Genomic DNA, 18242 nt, shown 5'->3' on the forward strand with positions numbered 1-18242 from the left:
AAACCTTTCTGCATTTCATGAAGTATAATAAGACATAAAGGACGGGTGGTGTTGACATTTCTCTTAATTATTTAAGCACTTTGCACAAACAGTATTAACATGGTCGAATATAAAAAAATTCTACATTCAAAATAGGATAATAAAGCACCTAAATGAGTAGCTATGATGGCATTTGCTTAGTACAAATATTGTTCAAAGATAGTATTAACATATCCAAATACATCTCAGACAAACTGCAAATGAAACTTTGAAAACAAATTGACTTGAATTTTTATCCTATGTTTAGAATTCTTTTTCTGTGGTATATATGCTCAGCAATTAAACGCTTGCATATCGTATAAGCAAGTGCAAGATTTACTATAATCCCAAAAATGTGTCCTTGTCTTTTGGATCGACTTTCCTTTGTTTTCCAATTAATCTAACGTATTCTTTCTTCTTTTGGCTATCTACATTGGATTCTTCTAATGTTACAGTTGCAAAGCTTCATAAACATGTTAAGAACAATAATTTCATTATTTTTTGTTGTCATTTCTCCATTTTTTGTTCTTTGTTACTTATAGTTTTGCCATATGTGCATCTTCAGCGATTCTGTGTTTTTTTGGGGACTGTAAAAGCTCCATTTGGCACATTTCTAAAAAAAAAAAAAATTTCCCCTCTACTTTGTAAGTCATGAATCATTCCATCTCTTGATATTCTCTCTTATGTTTCTAGACTACAATGCCTTTAGAAGTTCTGCAAAACTTAGAAAAAAAAAAAAAGGGATAACATGGGCAACCTCATTGGATTGTTTGCAGGAAAGTAAAAGAAATTTTTGTTCTCAGAACTCTTTTTTTTTTCATTATGGAGACACATTTCCTCAATTGTTGTTTATTGGTCTAGGGAATGTTATCCTTAAATGTCGCACTATTAGTGCACTAAATATTCAGCAAAGTTCTTTCTTTTAGAAAAACATTGATACAAGAATTCTTAGGTTGTGTTTGGATTGCATATTTCGTGATTTTTCATGGAAAAATTACTGTAGCGATTTGATGTATGTGAGGGAAAAAGGTAATAGGAAAATGTGATCACGGAAAACGACGTAATTTTTCTACGGAAACCGGCAATCCAAAATCTCCTGTGAAGGGATTTTTTTTTTCAAATTAATTTACTCAGCTTATCTGATTTGATTTTTTTTTTGTGTGGATAAATAAGGTGGAAGAAGACGATGCTTGGAACAAGTGACCAGTGATTATGATATAGGCTTTGAGATTCAATTCTGATAACGCTTCAGTATTTGTGTTCACTTGAAGCTTTTCTAATATTGTTTGATTTTTAATTGTAGTAATACTCTTTCATATTACAGCAATTATTTGAAAATTAAGTTTATGGCATTTTGTAGTCTGATTCATGTCTCACAAGCTAGGACATATTTTTTAGAGGACACATCTGGGATCAGCTCATACTATGGTATTTCTAGCTAAAACAAAATGTCAATATACAATCACTATATTTAGAGACGCTTTTGCAGAAAGGATCTACCCTTGAACCTGCTGTCATCATATTTAATTGAATAAAAAAATCCATATATTTCTGCAACTATGCAATTTGCAATTCTCCAGATGCCACCAATGGCTCAAAATAGTTCATAGCCATTTGCGCATAAAAATTACTCCTAAGAGCCATTTGCGCATAAAAAACACTCCTAACCCCTAAACGTCTAACTCCCTGGCTTCGTCATGGGCTGCCCCGCGCTCGGCATGGGGTTCAAAAACTAGTATAATATAATATAAGAAGAACAAAACGGAAGGAAGCATTTTATAAACTAACAGCCATTTGAGCTGGTGACCAGTCACCACCATAGTTTTTAAGACTGGGTGAGGTAAGAGGTTAAGGATCCTCTTCTTTTAAAATAGATTAGAGTAAAAGTAAGTTTAGAATAAACAAATAATGATTGACAAAAAAATAAGAAAAAAAAAAGGGAAGGAAGGAAGCATTCTATACAAAAACGAAAAATACTACGTAATAATAAAGAATTTTGGCAGGCGCAATTTCTTTGGCAAACTATTATTCAAGAAAAAGGAGGAAACTACGTAATAGCACAATTGCGTATTCTATTATGATAACAAAAGTATTATAAAAAAAATAACTTTGAGAAAAAATATTGACTGTAAAAAAAAAATCGACATGAGATTTAAACTTACGATACTTACTTTCTGCGGCCTTATCTTTAGCTACTAAACTAGGACATCGTCAGCTGATTACACCTATATTTAACTCATAACACAGCAAATTTCTTTATTTATTTATACATAAAAGGTCCTTTATTAAATCCCACCATTCATCAATGACCTCTAAAAGTACCACAATTCATAAGGAATTTTTGCAAGCGTAATTTTTTTAGCAACTTATTATTTCAGGAAAAAGGAGAAAACAACATAATGGTTCAATTGAATATTCTAATAATAGCAATGCAATAATAAATTATTAATAATATGGCAAGCAATTTAATAGCAAGAGAATTTGGGGGAAAAGAGGGAAAAAGAAACCAGGGAAAAAAAGGAGAACAAAACCAATATAAGAAATGTAGCAACACGACAAAATTATATACATAGTAGAAAATAGAGAGGAGTACAAGTCCCTAATTTAAGCATTCCTTTCCACTTAATGTGTAACGTTTTTAACATACAATACTTCCAATGGTAAAAAGTAACATAACCAAGTTTTTTTTTTCCTTTTTTCTTGTCTCTTCTTAATGTTTGTTGCAAAAAAAATGGATGTTTTAACATATTAATTAATTGAGTGTACGGTTCTCTGTTGAGGAAAAATAGAAGCAATTTAAAAGTTTCTGTACTACTCTGACTAGAATACAAAGAAGGAAAAGTGTACCTTGCATATAGGCTTGTGCTCGGCTAACTATAAGCATCATATCAATCTGTAGCAGAATTGGAAAAAAAGGAGTTGAGATTTTATGGCTGGCTGCATCAAGTCAAATATAAAGGGGAAAAAAGGAAGCTCCAGAAATTGCTTTTAAAAAACTTGAATTAGACTCATTGTGATGAGATTGACTCTGTTTCTGAGGGACTTGACTCTTCTTCTTCTTCTTCTTCTTCTTCGCTGGGACTCCATAGATCAACACAATCTTCAATTAAGATCTTTAGAGTCTCATTTCCCGTATCTATCTGTTCTTGTTGAATTTGCTTCACGGAACTTGCAACAGACTCACGACACCATTTCACCTCAATAATTTCGAGAGTCGGACATTCCCCTAAACAAGAAGGCAACTCTTCCAAATTCTCACAATCGTGCAAAACCAACTTCTCAAGACGGGGAAAATTATCAAAAGATGCAGTCCAGCTGCGAAAGTTCCACAAGCCCCTCAATTTCAAGGCTCGGAGGCTAGGGAACTCCCCTTCTTTCACTTCCCATTCTTCCCCAGAGAAGGAGTCATCGAGTAATTTAAGCACTTCAAGTTTGGGCAACTTTCCAATTGTTGAGATTTCACTCCATGACTGCTCATTGTATGAGAGACTCAACTTCTTCAAATCCAATGGGAATTTAAATCCGTATCCGTCAAAGTAACGCAGAGCAAGTGATTCTAGTTGACTCAAGCAATCAAACACGAGAATCCCGTCTCCAATTCTGGTAGGTTTTTTTCTTGATGCCGTCATCTTACATCTTAGCCTGCGGATGTTTGGTAACTTTGTCAGTATCTTTTCCAAGTTTTGAGAGGAGGGATCAATGGCAAGGCTTAAAGTGTCTAAATGAATTAAGCCTGGGGATACTTCAAGATTTTCATCAGGAAAAACAAAACCAGCTGTAGTCCATAGATGCCTCAATGTCTTAATGTTCCAGATAGTCTTGGGTAACAACAACTCAGTGAGGTATCCTCCTTGTAGCAGAAAAGTTTGTAACCTTGAGAGGTTTGCTATTGCAGCTGGGATGAAATTTACTTCACTAGCACAAAGAGCCAAGTATCTCAAGTCAGGAAGTAAAAATACTTCCATAGGAAAATATGCACCAAAGTTCAATTCCCCCAAATCCAACACTCTTAGAAGTTTAGGGAACCAATATCCCAAATCTTCCTCCTTAAACAATAACAAACTGCGTACATTGGGAAATTCTAGCAATAACTCCCAAATCTTCAAATTCTTGGCACTTCGATTACAAACTCTGAGGGGGTTGCTTTGGACAGTAAGAATAAAATGATCATTCCGACTATGCAAAACATGTAGAAAGTCTTCTTCTTTGGCCTTTTTCACACAAAACTCATGTATCAAATCATGAAGTCGACAGGTTTTGGCACCACCATAGTTCTTTGTTTGGAAACCATAACTAAACTTCTATCAACTAGATCCTTCAAATAGTCATCTGCCACATCCTTTAAGCTCTTTTCTTCAGTCTTTCGCACAAAGCCTTCAGCGATCCAGAGCCAGAACAACCTTCGGACAGGAACATTTTCATCTTCTTTATATGCACCAAAGTAAAGAAGGCATGGTTTCAAATCATCCGATAAATGACTGTAACTCAACTCAAGCGTCTTCATGCAGTATTCATCATCAAGGACAGTACTGGAAGTTAGACTCTTTGCAACTTCTTTCCAGCAGTCTGTTGCAGTATTAGCAAGAATTCCAGCAATTAGGAGAACTGTGAGAGGTAAACCCCTACATAATTTTGCTATTTGAGATCCAACTTTACCTAGTGTCGGAGGAAAACCTTCTTTACCAAATAGCTTTTTCTGCAGCAATTCCCGACTCTCTTCGTCAGTAAGGTGGCGGAGATGGTGAGCCTTGCTATCAGGTTTGAATTGCAATTGAATTCTGCTGGTGAAGAGGATCCTACTTCCGTTAGCATCATCGGGCAATGATCTCTCCAGCAAATTCCATGCCTTAATCTCCCACACATCATCCAAAAAAATGAGATACCTATTTTTCTTTAAAAGTTTGTACAGTTTGAGAGCCAAATCATTTTCATCCATCTCAAGATATTCACCAGGACTTCTAGAAGAAATACTACATAAAAGCTGAACTAACAAACTGTGCATGCTATACACTTGAGAAACAGTACACCGAGCAAGCATATGAAAGTGGCTCAAAATTAATGGATCATTGTAAACTCTATTGGCCAATGTTGTCTTACCAAGTCCAGCCATACCCACAATTGAAACAAAGTCCAACCGCTTTGAACCCCTGGTAAGACACTGAATAATCGTCTTTACCTCATCATCAAGACCCACTAGAACTTCATTCAACACTGGGGTGCTACATTTTGACTCAATGCGGAAAGATTTCCGGTTTGTTCTCTGAGCTCCACAGTCATGCCTCGTGCTATCATAGGTTTCCAGGGCCTCAGTCCTCAAAAGCTGGATATCTCTGGCAACTCTTTCCAAATATTCATGTTTATCACCAACCACAATAGAGTCAATGACAAACTCTGCCCTGTGTGCAACCTCCATAGCACGACTCCAAAGAGCTTGGAGTTTTCCATTCCGGTTACGCTGGTCTACTACCTTGACAAGGAAAGATCTTAAGAATACGAGATCTTCTAGGACTCTGTGGATTTGATCTTTTGGGAATGCAATTGAATCATCAGCCTCATTACAACTTTCTAGTTCCTTCAGATTTTCAAGGAGAAAATCCATAGACCCCAACTCATTGGTCCTAGGAAAACCAAATGACGAGAATGATGTTACTGGATCGGTAACTTCTGCCCTAATAAACTTGAGCACTTTAAACAAATGACAAAGAGCAAGATTGGTTTCCTTGGCCAAGCCTTCTTTGATTTGATTCACAGAAAGAGAGAAAATTACAACCGCTGCATCACAGGCCAAAACTCCAATAAGATTCTTCATTTCATGGCACAGATCTTTGAACTTCTCCTGATGCCTGAGGAGGATTGTCAGGAATCTTAGCCCGTCAACAAATTTGAGCATTTGATTCATGATCGGGACTGGAGTATTGGTACAAGGTTGTAGTAGCTCCGCAGTATTCTGAACGAGATGATCCATAAAGTCAGCTACTAGATGCTTATTCTTCTCCAGATCTGAAATGTCTGATGATCTTGCGAACTTTGCAGCAGTCAAGACATGGATGTAAGTTTCTCGGACCTGGGGATCACCGGGATTAATCTTCTCATCTATTAGTCGAGGAATTTGAAGTCCTGTTTCATTCAGTACTTCATTATCTGTGTGAAAGTACCATATAGAAGCCAAGTGTGATGCATTGATAGCCATCACTTCAGCGTGAATCAAGAGATCTATCAGTTGCTGACCCTTGACACCGCGAAGCATGGCAAAAAGAATGAAACTCTTCAAGAACATTAGCTTCTTTCCGAGGCGTCCGAAATAGAAACTCTTCATTTTCGCCAGAGCCTTTGAAACCAAATCAATGAAATCAATCACTAGTTCTGGATCTCTCAGCCAGTAATACTCCAACAGAAAGTTAATCCACGATTCCTTGATATGTGTCCCGAAAAACAACTTGATTGCTTTCCGGAATCTGGTGAGCTCACTTTGGACCTGAGTCGCATAAGTTGAACGAGAATGAATCAAGCATTCGTTGCAAGCAATTTCAAGATCTTGCATTCCCCTGATAATCAAATTTTGAATTATGAAAGAAGTAACATCCTTCTCCTCCTCATCTTGTTCCAAACAGGTTTCATGGTTCCTCCTCCTCCTCCTACACTTTGTCAGATACAGATCAAAGCTTTGTAATAGTCTCACCCGGGTCTTCAGCCCATAGATATCATCACCGAAATAACGGAATGTCTTATTGATCCAGCCCAGAAAATCGAGAGCGAGTTCAAAGCAACTAGGGCTACTGCTGCAGCAGATCTCCATTGTTGTACCTTCTATTCACTCTGAGATCATATTTGCATCTTGAATAAACTTTAGTTCAAGGTTTACAACTTTTCTCATAACCTGAAAATAGTCAAATATTGTTGGCGAGACTCTTCCTTCTTTTCCCGTTGCAAAAGTTGCGAGACTCTTGTCTCTGTCCTGCTGCGCTGGTAGAGACATTTAGGGTCCCAACCCCGGAGCCTAAGCGAGACAGCTTTTGTCTACTTTCGGCCCAAAGTGCATTTCGAAATACTGGATCCTAAAGCAGTAAATGGTTGTAATACTACGGTGACCGTAACATTGGTTTTGAATTTTGATACTAAGGCAGTAAATAGTAGTAATTTTACCAGAATTTAAACACCATAGTCGAAATTGCTCAAAGTTAATATTTGAACTATTTTTTTTTTCCATCAAAACCATTCATTATCCTTGTCAAAACTCCGCGCATATTAATTGAACAATTCTTATAAATCCAATTCATATGCGAAGTCACAACAAAAATCCTATCAATTTTGAAAGAGTTCACTTATAAAAAAAAAATGATTCTAAATCACGACATTTCTTTCTAAGTGAGAGACACAAACATGAGAATTCCTAAAATTACAAAGAGTTGGGTTATCCATTAATTTGTTTCTGTCTTAACTCATATATGGCTTAGTATAAAATTTTCTATTTAAAAATATTAATGGATTTTAACTGTGATTCTCTTATCAAAAGGAAATGATTGTTCTTTGAACTATTGTACAGGAGGGCAGGAAAAAACCATAGCAATTAGCTAGCATAAAGTCATCAGTAAGACTAAATTGCTAAAATCATCTTTGGGACAAGAGTTTGCTAGTAAACAAACGGTCATAACAATGAAAAAACAGCCATTTTTAATGAAAAATCACCTTGACTAACATTAAGATATTAGCCCAACATTTGAATTTTCCAACTGAAAACATGAAATTGAAGAAATAAAGCATCCCCTTAAAAAAGGTACTATTTGCCAACCATCTTAAATTAGTAATCCAAACTTCAGGCTTCTAAAGTCTTCCAGATATATTGCCCATTTTTTTTCCTTTCTTTCGACGTTGTACTGCAATACTTATAAGTAAAACGAAATAGGAAGATAACAAGAAATAACATGCCCTGTAATCCTTGTTCCTTACAATCTACCACCTTGGAAATGCTTAAAGGACCCTTTTTTCCTGTTATCAATGATTATTCCAGGTCCTAAGTGCATAGGAAATGATATGGATATATTTTTTAGGCCTCTAATTGATGAGTTGAAAGAGTTTTTTGACACTGGCTTTGAGACTTATGATGCAGCCATGGGAGAAAAATTTATGTTACGGGCTGCTCTATTGTGGACTATAAGTGATTTTCCAGCATATGCCTATTTGTTAGGGTGGAGTACGAAAGGTTTTAAAGCCTGTCCCGTTTGTTTAGATGAGACAACTAGTGTATATTTGAGAAATGGATTAAAATGTTGTTATATGAGGCACCGGAGATTTTTGCCAACTGACCATAAATGGCGTAGAGAAAGAAAGTCATTTGATGGCAAGAGAGATCTTAGACAGCCTGTTAGAACTTTATCTGGTGAAGAAATCTTGCAACAACTTCAGGGTATTGACAAAATGGATTTTGGCAAGGCACCTGAATTGCTTAAAGAGAACAAAGAAAACGCATACAAAATCAATCAAATTGGTTGAAGAAGAGCATTTTTTTTGAGCTGCCATATTGGAGTACTAACAAAATTAGACACAACTTGGACATTATGCATATCGTGAAGAATGTGTGTGAAATTTTGTTGGGTACAGTGATGGGTACGGGTCAGAAAAATAGGGACACTTGGCAGGATAGAGAGGATTTGAAGGAAATGAGATTGAGGGAAGAATTGCATCTTCAAACTCAGGGGGATTCAAAGGTGATGCCCGCTGCATGCTACACTCTTTCACGCATTGAAAAACAAAAACTATGCCAGTTTTTGAGCTCACTCAAGTTCCCCGATGGATTTGCCTCAAACATATCTCGTTGTGTTAAGCCAAAAGAGTGCCAAATTTCAGGGATGAAGAGTCATGATTATCATGTATTCTTGCAACGTCTACTTCCATTAGCAATTAGAGGCATGCTGCCAAAGGATGTATCCCAAACTTTGGTAGAACTAAGCAATTTTTTTAGGAAAATTTGTTCCAGGACTCTTTACGTAGATGAGTTAGATGCACAGGAGAAAAACATTGTTGTAATTCTCTGCAAACTTGAAAAAATTTTCCCTCCAAATTTCTTCGATGTAATGGTCCATTTACCTGCTGAAGCAAAACTTGCTGGCCCAGCACAATACCGGTGGATGTTCCCATTTGAGAGGTACTTTAGAGGCTATTTTAAGACTGAATCTTCTTTTGCTTCATAGGGTGCTACTGTTGTGACATCTCTGGCTGCATTTTTGTGACAAAGAAAAATGGGTTAGTACAAAGGTTATGTGCACAACAGAACTCAACCGGAAGGATGCATTGTTGAGCGTTACTTGGATGATGAATGTCTAACATTCATTTCCAGGTATTTGCACAATGTTCCTACAATATTTAATGAACCAGAACGAAACACAGAGCGCTTTCAAGCTGCTGGAAAGTTGTCTATTTTTTCTGGAATGGCTCGGCCTTTTGGGGCAGCAACATTTTGTTGCTTAAGTGAATCAGAGTTGATGAAAATACATTTATTCATCTTGAAAAATTGTGAAGAAATTGACGATTACTTAAGGTAATAAATTTATTTCCCCTATACATATGAGAAGTGTAATATGTTCAGTCAATTATAGCACTAACCGTAGCACATAGATAACTAATAATACTATTGAATAGGATGCACAAAGAATTGCTTCTGCAGCAAAATGCGTCGAATGTACAGCAGATGCAAGATTTAGAGTTTCCAAAGTGGTTTGAAGAGCATGTAAGTATGGAACAAACTACTAGGAAACTTGACTTCATTATATAGTTGTTAATTTGCTAAACCATTCTAATTTCTTATTTGGATTACATAGGCCACTTACATGCATGCACATGGCAGATGCTGTGATGAATTATTGTCTTTGGCCAAAGGACTTGATTTTAGAGTGATCAAATATCCTGGTTGTAATGTCAATAGGTTTAGATTTCATACCAAAACACGTGAGGTGGATAGAAAAACCCAGAATAGTGGCATTATCGTGAAGGGTGAGCATGCTGATGTAGAAATAAACTTCTACGGTGCTATTACAGATATCTTCGAGGTTGAATACTCCTTCACTCAAAGCCGAGTAGTCCTGTTCAAGTGTGATTGGTGGGACTTAAAAAATAGCTCATGTCTTAAAATAGACAAACAGAGTAATCTGAACAGCATCAATTTGTCAAAAAAATGGTATACAGACCAGCCATCTGTATTCGCTTCCCAAGCTGAATAGGTCTTTTACGTAAAGGATATGAGGCTTGGAGGTCATTGGCATGTTGTCGAGACGGTTAGTCCACGCTCATCATATGCTGTTCTTGAAAAGGATGAAGATAAATCATGTGAAGAGGAAGAGGCTTACCAAGAAGATTATGTTGAAGACCTAATTGCGGTACAAGAGAATGTCGATTTGTCTAACTTGAAAAGAGGCGATATGCTAGTTGATGAAGCTATAGAAGCTGGCAGCTGGCAGCCTAAATTCTGATTCTTCAGCTAAACGTGCCAGGAAAATGGATGATTTTTTTGTTGATGATGAAATTCAGCAATTGAGCTTGAGTGAAGATGAAAATGAAAAATTTGTAGAAAGTGATGACTATGAGTCTGACTAAATGATGTTGTAAAATAACATTTTCAATTTCTATTTATTCTTACCATGTAACTTTTGGTACATATCAAGTGTTTTTATTATCTTGAATTATTTTTAGTCACTCTTATCTTCTAATTTGCAATATCTATTGTAAAATACAAGGCATATTAATTAAGTTCCTCGTTTGATTGCTGGTAATTGTAACATGTCATGGCTTTCTAGTCATATTTAGTCTAAATGCATCAAATCAAATGCTACATATATATCCAATGAAAGTTGCCATGGTTGATTGTAATTTTTTTATCTTGTAGTTACATGGCTGGACCAGGGAAGAAAGGAAAATATCCTTCGCGACCAACTCGAGGTGCTAAAATGCCTAATGCAGCACAAGCTAGAGAAAAAATAGGTGAATAGGTGATGAAAATTGACTCAACTATATACTTGGACCTTCACCTCCGTATACCATTGGTCCTAAACAATTAAGCATCTACCAAAACTTTGTATTTCTTATTTCACTGTAGCAAGTTGGTGTTTCAAAAGGTAGTCTGACTAGCAATGCCAATAATGGTGCTGAATTTAGCCTATCTAGAAAGTCAGTTCAAATTCGCCTATTTGATGAGACTGAGGTTAGTTCTTACTTTTTGGCTTTGGGACCTAGTTAAATAGGAATTTATACTCACTTGCAAGTTGGCGTCCGTATTCGAAAAGTACATTTCTAATGTGTAGTTGGCTGGATTTTAGGGTCCTACTACCTCAAATGGTCGCAATACTGCTACAAGATCATCAAGACATGAGTTGACAACTCCTACATCTATTGAGCAGCAAGATACTACTCCTACTTCAGTACATGTCGGATCTAACCAGTCCATTGGTTGTGGAAGTGACCAGAATAATGAGAGCGAGGATGTTCAACAGAATGATACCGGTATATATGAGATTTACTTGTAATTTGACACAGCTAATTTCATTTCAGATTTTTCCACTCATATTCATAACCTTGTACTATGTTTTGATTAGATGTCATCAATGTAACTAGGAAAAGAGGATATACGCGCAATATTGCACTGTCCAGAGAAAAGAAGGACGGCAAAAAGGTAAAAGTTCAGGTCTCTGAAGTTAGTGGAAGAGTAATTGGAGAAGGGGTACAATAATATATCTCAGAGGCAAGTTGTGTTATTCGAAAATATGGCAAATGGAAAGCAAAAAAATGGTCCAAACTCCAGGAATCTGATAGAGAAGGAATGCTAAAACTTGTTAGTGTAAGTCAATTTGTTTTGAAGGCTTGTTTTTCTTCTTGACTTGGTAACAAATAATTCTACAACTGGTCATTTATATACTTTTTCTGACATTTATAGAAAATTTTTCACTTATATTTCAGAATAGTTTTGCTTATGATGAAGGAGAACATGTTAAGCCAGCACTTCTTAAGCAGTTAAATACACGGTACAGAAGTTGACGCTACAATTTCCATATGATTTTCAAGAAATTTAATACAAAAGAGGAAGCACTTGCAAATCGTCCACAATATGTTGAAGAATCTGATTGGATTTACCATTGTGACTATTTCTGTAGTCCAAATTTTATGGTACATAGGCTGACTTTTGATCATTTACTATTGTTCTTACTCATGTTTTTGTGTGTGAAATTTTGATCACGGCTAAACTTGATAAGTGCAGAAGATAAGTGAGAGGAACAAGATCAATAGATCAAAGCAAAAAACTGCTCATACAGCTAGAACAAAATCCTTTCTTCGTCATAAAGCTGACCGAGTAATTGATTATCTTGAAGACATGTCTTTTAGATTGTTTGGACAGGTTATTTAACTTTTTAAACTAACAGAAAGCACAAGAGGGAAAGGAAGTTGGACCAATAGAACTTTATGACATCACCCACTTCAGCAGGAAGAAGAATGCAATGGTTGACGCAACATCTGCTATGAACTTAGTAAGAAAAATTGAATTGGTACTCGAATATTGTTGTACAACTCTTATGAATGTCTAACTTCAGAATTTATATGATTACAGAGCAAGATGAAGGAGAAAAAGTTGGAATCTGAATCCAGTGGTGCAAATAGGATTGAAGAAGACATTTCCATTGAAGTAACTGGACGTGTAACCGGATACGTAAATGGCCGTGGTCCCTCCATAGCTGGCATAATTGTACAAAAGCTCACAAAGATAGATGAATTCAAGAAAAGAGCAAAACAAGCTGAGAAGCGCTCAGCTGAGTTGGAAATAACAGTCCAATCTCAACAGCAACTTATGGAGAAGCTTGTGAACCAGCAAAGTGAAATGCAGAACCAACAAAGTGAAATGCAAGATCTCCTTAAATCTTTGAAAGCACAGCTACAAGCCAACAAGCAAGACGATGAAGGCACATCTGAACGTACTGATTGGTAAGCAATTTTCAACTATATAAACTTGTCTAAATTTTTTTATGTTTGTAAAAGGGACATTCTTATAATTCTTCAGCCAATGTGAGACTCTAAATTGTAACTAGGACATATATTTATTATAGATATAATGGCTGCTATGGTTTAAAAATGACCTAAGTTATTGAAAATTAGTTCTTGGTAGGTGACAATATTAACTTGTAACATCAACCCTTAGGATTCAGTTCCTGCTTGTTACTTTTGTTGTTTATTTAGAAAATTTGGAGACTGTTTTGCTTTTGTCACCTGAATTGCTTTGTTGCTGTCCTTTGGCATCTAAATATTAAAATAAGGAAGTGGAATAATTCTGCCTGTATTATCCTTGGCTCTTATTGAATGTTATTAAACTTCCATCCTCTAGTAGACTTTGTTTCCAAACTGCCCATATAATGTCTCTTTTTCTACTATTTATACAGTCACTATCTACATGAGACTTAAAACAAATGATTCACTTTATTTTTTGGTGACTCCTTAACTAATTTTCTTTGTTTTAAATTTTTCTATCATCTACTAATAACTTTACTACTTTATTGTAGATATATTGCTCATTTTGGAGGTTTGGAAGAAGATTAGCAGTACGGCTTACATGTCGTCTCAAAAACTGTGGTTATAGTGCTATCTTAAGTTTAGAAAATGTTTCGGTAGTACAGAAAATGTTTTGGGACTTGGAATTATTTTTTAGTGCAGCCTTGACTTATATGCCAAAATTTTCTCTGCTAAAACTTATCAAACTATTTGTATTGTGATGTTGCACTTATTTATGACATTTGAATATTTAATATGTTATTCTGGCATTTCCTATTGTAACAGGTGCCTACATTTGTTATTTATTAAACATTGCCGATGTTTTCATTTTTTAGATATTATTGTAATAGGAAAATCATCAAACTACACATTGCAGGGCATTGTAAGTGAGTAGTATTTGTCCAGGCAGGCTGTCTTTATTGGCAATTGTTGTTGTCACTCAATCAAAACTGTCCATTGATAAGGGATTGTTGCCACAGTTGATAAGGAATTTATTGACGACAAAGTTGTCACTAATTAGTATAAACACTCACTACCGTTTCTTCATGCATCATTGACAAGAAAGCATGTCGTCACTAAATTTATAGCTTTTACTGACGATATATCTTGTCATAAAAAAGTTTCTATTCACTGACGACATTAAGGTCGTCAGTGTATACTTTTACCGACGGAGATTTAGTGACGACCCTGCGACAACTGAAATGTTGTCAATAAAAGTCATCAGTGACGACTTTTTGCTTTTTTGTGGCGAAAGGTAGTTGTCACTGAAGACCAAATTTCTTGTAGTGCGAGCTACCTCTTCCAAATAGAAAAGATGATCTAGACTCCCAGCCTGCAACTGTTGGCAGCAGTAATATTTTGCTGGCTCGTGAAAATCAAATTTAGCCAAGTTATCTGCTAAATTATGGAAGTTGATCGCATAAAAGACGAAGCATGAAGAAACCTGCCTTTAAAGGTATCCTAAGATACCACAGCCTTTTAAATACAAAAGATGGATCCCTGAGAACTCACCCGAACTTGTCAAAGACGAAAACCAAGAGGAGGGTTTGTATGGTAAAATTTTGGAAAAGTACAAATCTTCCTCAAACACCAAAAATTGAGGCTTAAAGTTCCTTGAAGTGTTGGAAAAAGTCTGAAGTGAGGTAGAGTTACCATAAGTCACAAATGAGTGACTAATGTAATATGACATGTAGGTTTTAATACGCTATTATAAGTTTCACTAGGGACAAAGTTGTGGCTGTAAATTGTGTATAACCAATAGTAAGTTTTTGCATAAAAGAAATGAATTTCACAATTTACGTAACTAACTCTTTAAATAACAATCTTATTAAATTTTTAGTAAAAATATCACTTTTTCTCCAAATCTTATCATTTTTTATATAAAACATATCTTACTAATTTTCAAGCAAAACTTACCGTTTGTTATACAGAAGTTATTACTTGTTCAAGCATAATTTATTACATTATTAACATATCTTACCATTTTTTCATGCAAACCATTCCAATTTTTAAGTAAAATTTACCGTTCTTTTAATGAAATTCACAACTACTTTTTTATGACTAAAAACTCTTGGTAAAATTTATCATCCTGTTAATGATATTTACAACATTTCTTCAGGCACTTTTTATGCTTTTTTTTAAAGCACTCTTACTTAGCAAAAACATATAGCGTTATTAGCAAAACTTATTACTTTATTTATAAATAATATTTTTCTATGAATAAATTAGTTAGTGCATACACTTTTCAATCTATAGCTCATGTATTCACAGTCATTGCTTATTTACAATTGAATACGTGTTTAAATAAAACTATATTTTAACAAAACACTAAATATTCTACTCTACGCAACCAATGCCTTAAGGATTATCATTGCACTATTCTTTCTCATGAATATTATTGATAATTTTATTGCAAAGTGTAATTTTATTAGGAACATACCAATTTTCTTGGTAAATTTACAACTATATTATTGACGATTCCTGGTTTTTGCAAACATAAGAAAACATCTTATAAGTTTACATACTACTATTTAGGATGTTTACAACTACTATTAGTCAAAGTCTTTTTTTTACGTAACAGCACATCTAATCTAGTTTAATCTACTCCTACTTTTTTTTAGGAGGGAGCCTACTCTAAGAGATGGCTCAATTGAGTCGAAGGAACCTGATGAGGTAGATGGTTCAATTGAGTCGAAGGAACCTGACGGGTGCACCATATACCTGTATAAATTTAAAATAAATCTCATATAAAGACATATTGATAAAAAGCAAGATTTGAACCTTGAACATTCTATCCTACAATTAATATGATAACCAACTCATCCGAAGGGAGCTGGTTATTAGTCAAATATTGTTGGCAGACTCTTTGTTCTTTTCCTTTTTGCAGCTCCAAGACTCTTATCTTGTCTTGGTCTGTTTAATGGAGATTTTATGATGCAAGGGGCTCCGGGCCTAATGCATCCTGCCGCACCACTGCATGATGGAAAAGCGATGATGTCTACTTACTGGGGTTCACCAATCCTATTTCAATACGACCAATCGTTTGAATCGGAATGATCTTCCGTCACATTTATTTCCTGATCAATCTTTGTCTACTTTTATTAATTCAATTGGGTTTTACGTAGAAGATCAATTTATTAATCAATAAACTTTTAACTGTAATTCTCTTGTCAAAAGGAAAAAACTTGATTCTATTGAAGGGCGGAAAAAAAGTATGACAATTAGATAGCATGAAAGCCATCATCAAGGCTGAATTGCTAAAATCATCTTTGCAACAAGAGCTTGCTTAGTAAACTAACAATTATTTACCAGAAAATAATGAAAAAAAAACCGTGACTAAATACAAGATATTATTCCAACATTTATTTTTCTAACTGAAAACGTAAAAATTGAAGAAATAAAACACACCTTAAAAAAAAATATTGCCCCATCATCTTAAATATTTGAGAGAATTTAGGATGTGGAAACTGGAAGAATCAATATTCAAAAATGGTGTGCAACTAATATCAAGAACTAAAACTAAAGGCTAAACTAAGGAAGGGACTGATTTGATGAACTTCCACATTCTCTTTAACGAATCCTCTCGTATGATTTGATTATGAATCATTGGATCCTATGTTCTCATCAAAACAAGTCCCAAGAACTAAATCAGGGAGAAAGTCAGTCAATACTTATTATCTCTCACCTAATTGACAATTATCTATTGCCCAAGTTTGATATCACAACCCTGCCGTCCATTGCTGGAATAATTGGTTATATACTAGAAGCATTTACAGGGGAATTTATCCAATTTTTGAACTTGCCTAAAGGGAAACTTTCGTTCTAGTCGAAATCAAATTGGGTTTGTTTGGATTGAGGATTATTTGTCAAAATTTATTTGCATACATCATCATTACAATTTTCAACACACCTTTTTATATTCTCAATTACCTTTTTATCTCACATACATCACATCATAAAAAATGCTACAATAAAAATATCTCAAATAATTTACAATCCAAACAGAGTACTGCTTTCCAGACAAACAAAGGAAATTCTGTTTCGCTTATCTAGGACTTTGTTCTCATTCAAATATCATTAGTTGTAATCTTTTAATTGGTGTGATTGATTTTCATAAGCAAGTTCCAGTTCTTGTTCAGATTACAGTAAATTTTTTTCATGGATTTTGTTAAGGGTGAAGTTTGTTGAGGATGTGCAAATTCTGACCGGCAGGGAAGCATATTCCAATATCACCTAAATCGAATAATTTGTTCATACATATAAGCAACTTACATAAGCGTAATTTTGTGAACATTAATGTGCACTCTGGTGAATATAAAGGTGCACAAGTGTCCGAAATTAAATACTAATCACTTAATTGTTAACAATTACCTAAGTTGTGTACGTAAAGTATTGGTTTGGTATTAAGAAAATATTTGTTCAATCTTGAATTCAACATTAGCAAGTACCATAAGCTAGAATAATCAACTAACAATTAGTATGAACTTAAATTGATTCAGTAATGTAACAAAAGAAAAAGAATACTCCAATTTGAACGTAAAATACAAATTTTGTAATTAAAAATGCTTCTTTGATAAAGATGCAGTAAACAATTTAAACAAATAATCATGATAAAGATACCGTAAAATAGGCAGTAAAAAATCTAGGATGATTTTTTTCTTAATCTATTATTAGAAAAACGTAGTAAACAATAGAGTAACCCAATTGTATATTTTATCACACAATAAAAATGAATAAACACGCACAAAAAAATCCACACTAAAAAAGGATGCCTTTTACGATTATAATTACATAAGCAATAGAATTCAAATAATGAAAAAAAAGAGAATAAAACCCCTCAAAAAATAGAAAAAGATATCAACTATATATAAAAAAAGAAAAAGGAATAAAAGAAAAGGAAAAATAACAACCCCGTCTAGCAAGGGGAAAAATACGATCCTATCCATATCCAATTTGTAAGATACAGGCGAACATCATAATTCATACAAAAAAAAAGAAGAAAACATTTCAAAAACAATAAGGATTCCAGTAGCACCACAATTATATCATCATTTACTATTTACATTTACATAAAAGAGGTAAGAACTCTAGTAGCAGTGCAACTATTATTACTACCTATGAAAGGTAAATAACAGTAATAATCATAGTATAATAACAGTAATATAATAATAAAAGTAACAATATGGTAAGCAATTTAACAGCAA

At 34.7% G+C, this 18242-nt stretch overlaps 2 protein-coding genes across 2 annotated transcripts; both read right to left on the minus strand.

Annotated features, from left to right (window-relative positions):
- Positions 1 to 3026: 3026 nt before the first annotated feature.
- LOC140011294 (putative late blight resistance protein homolog R1B-13) lies at positions 3027 to 3983 on the minus strand. The gene has a single exon (XM_072060077.1). It carries the CDS (start codon positions 3981 to 3983, stop codon positions 3027 to 3029), a length of 957 nt encoding a protein of 318 aa, XP_071916178.1.
- Positions 3691 to 7045, minus strand: LOC113702499 (putative late blight resistance protein homolog R1B-17). The gene is made up of 2 exons (XM_027223734.2): positions 4675 to 7045; positions 3691 to 4584 (listed from the first exon to the last, which is right to left on the minus strand). The coding sequence occupies exons 1-2, from the start codon at positions 6812 to 6814 to the stop codon at positions 4253 to 4255; spliced, it is 2472 nt and encodes an 823-aa protein (XP_027079535.1). The 5' UTR covers positions 6815 to 7045; the 3' UTR covers positions 3691 to 4252.
- Between the last annotated feature and the right edge of the window lie 11197 nt (positions 7046 to 18242).

Source organism: Coffea arabica, chromosome 7e, assembly GCF_036785885.1.
Source record: "Coffea arabica cultivar ET-39 chromosome 7e, Coffea Arabica ET-39 HiFi, whole genome shotgun sequence".
NCBI classification, from domain to species: domain Eukaryota; kingdom Viridiplantae; phylum Streptophyta; class Magnoliopsida; order Gentianales; family Rubiaceae; genus Coffea; species Coffea arabica.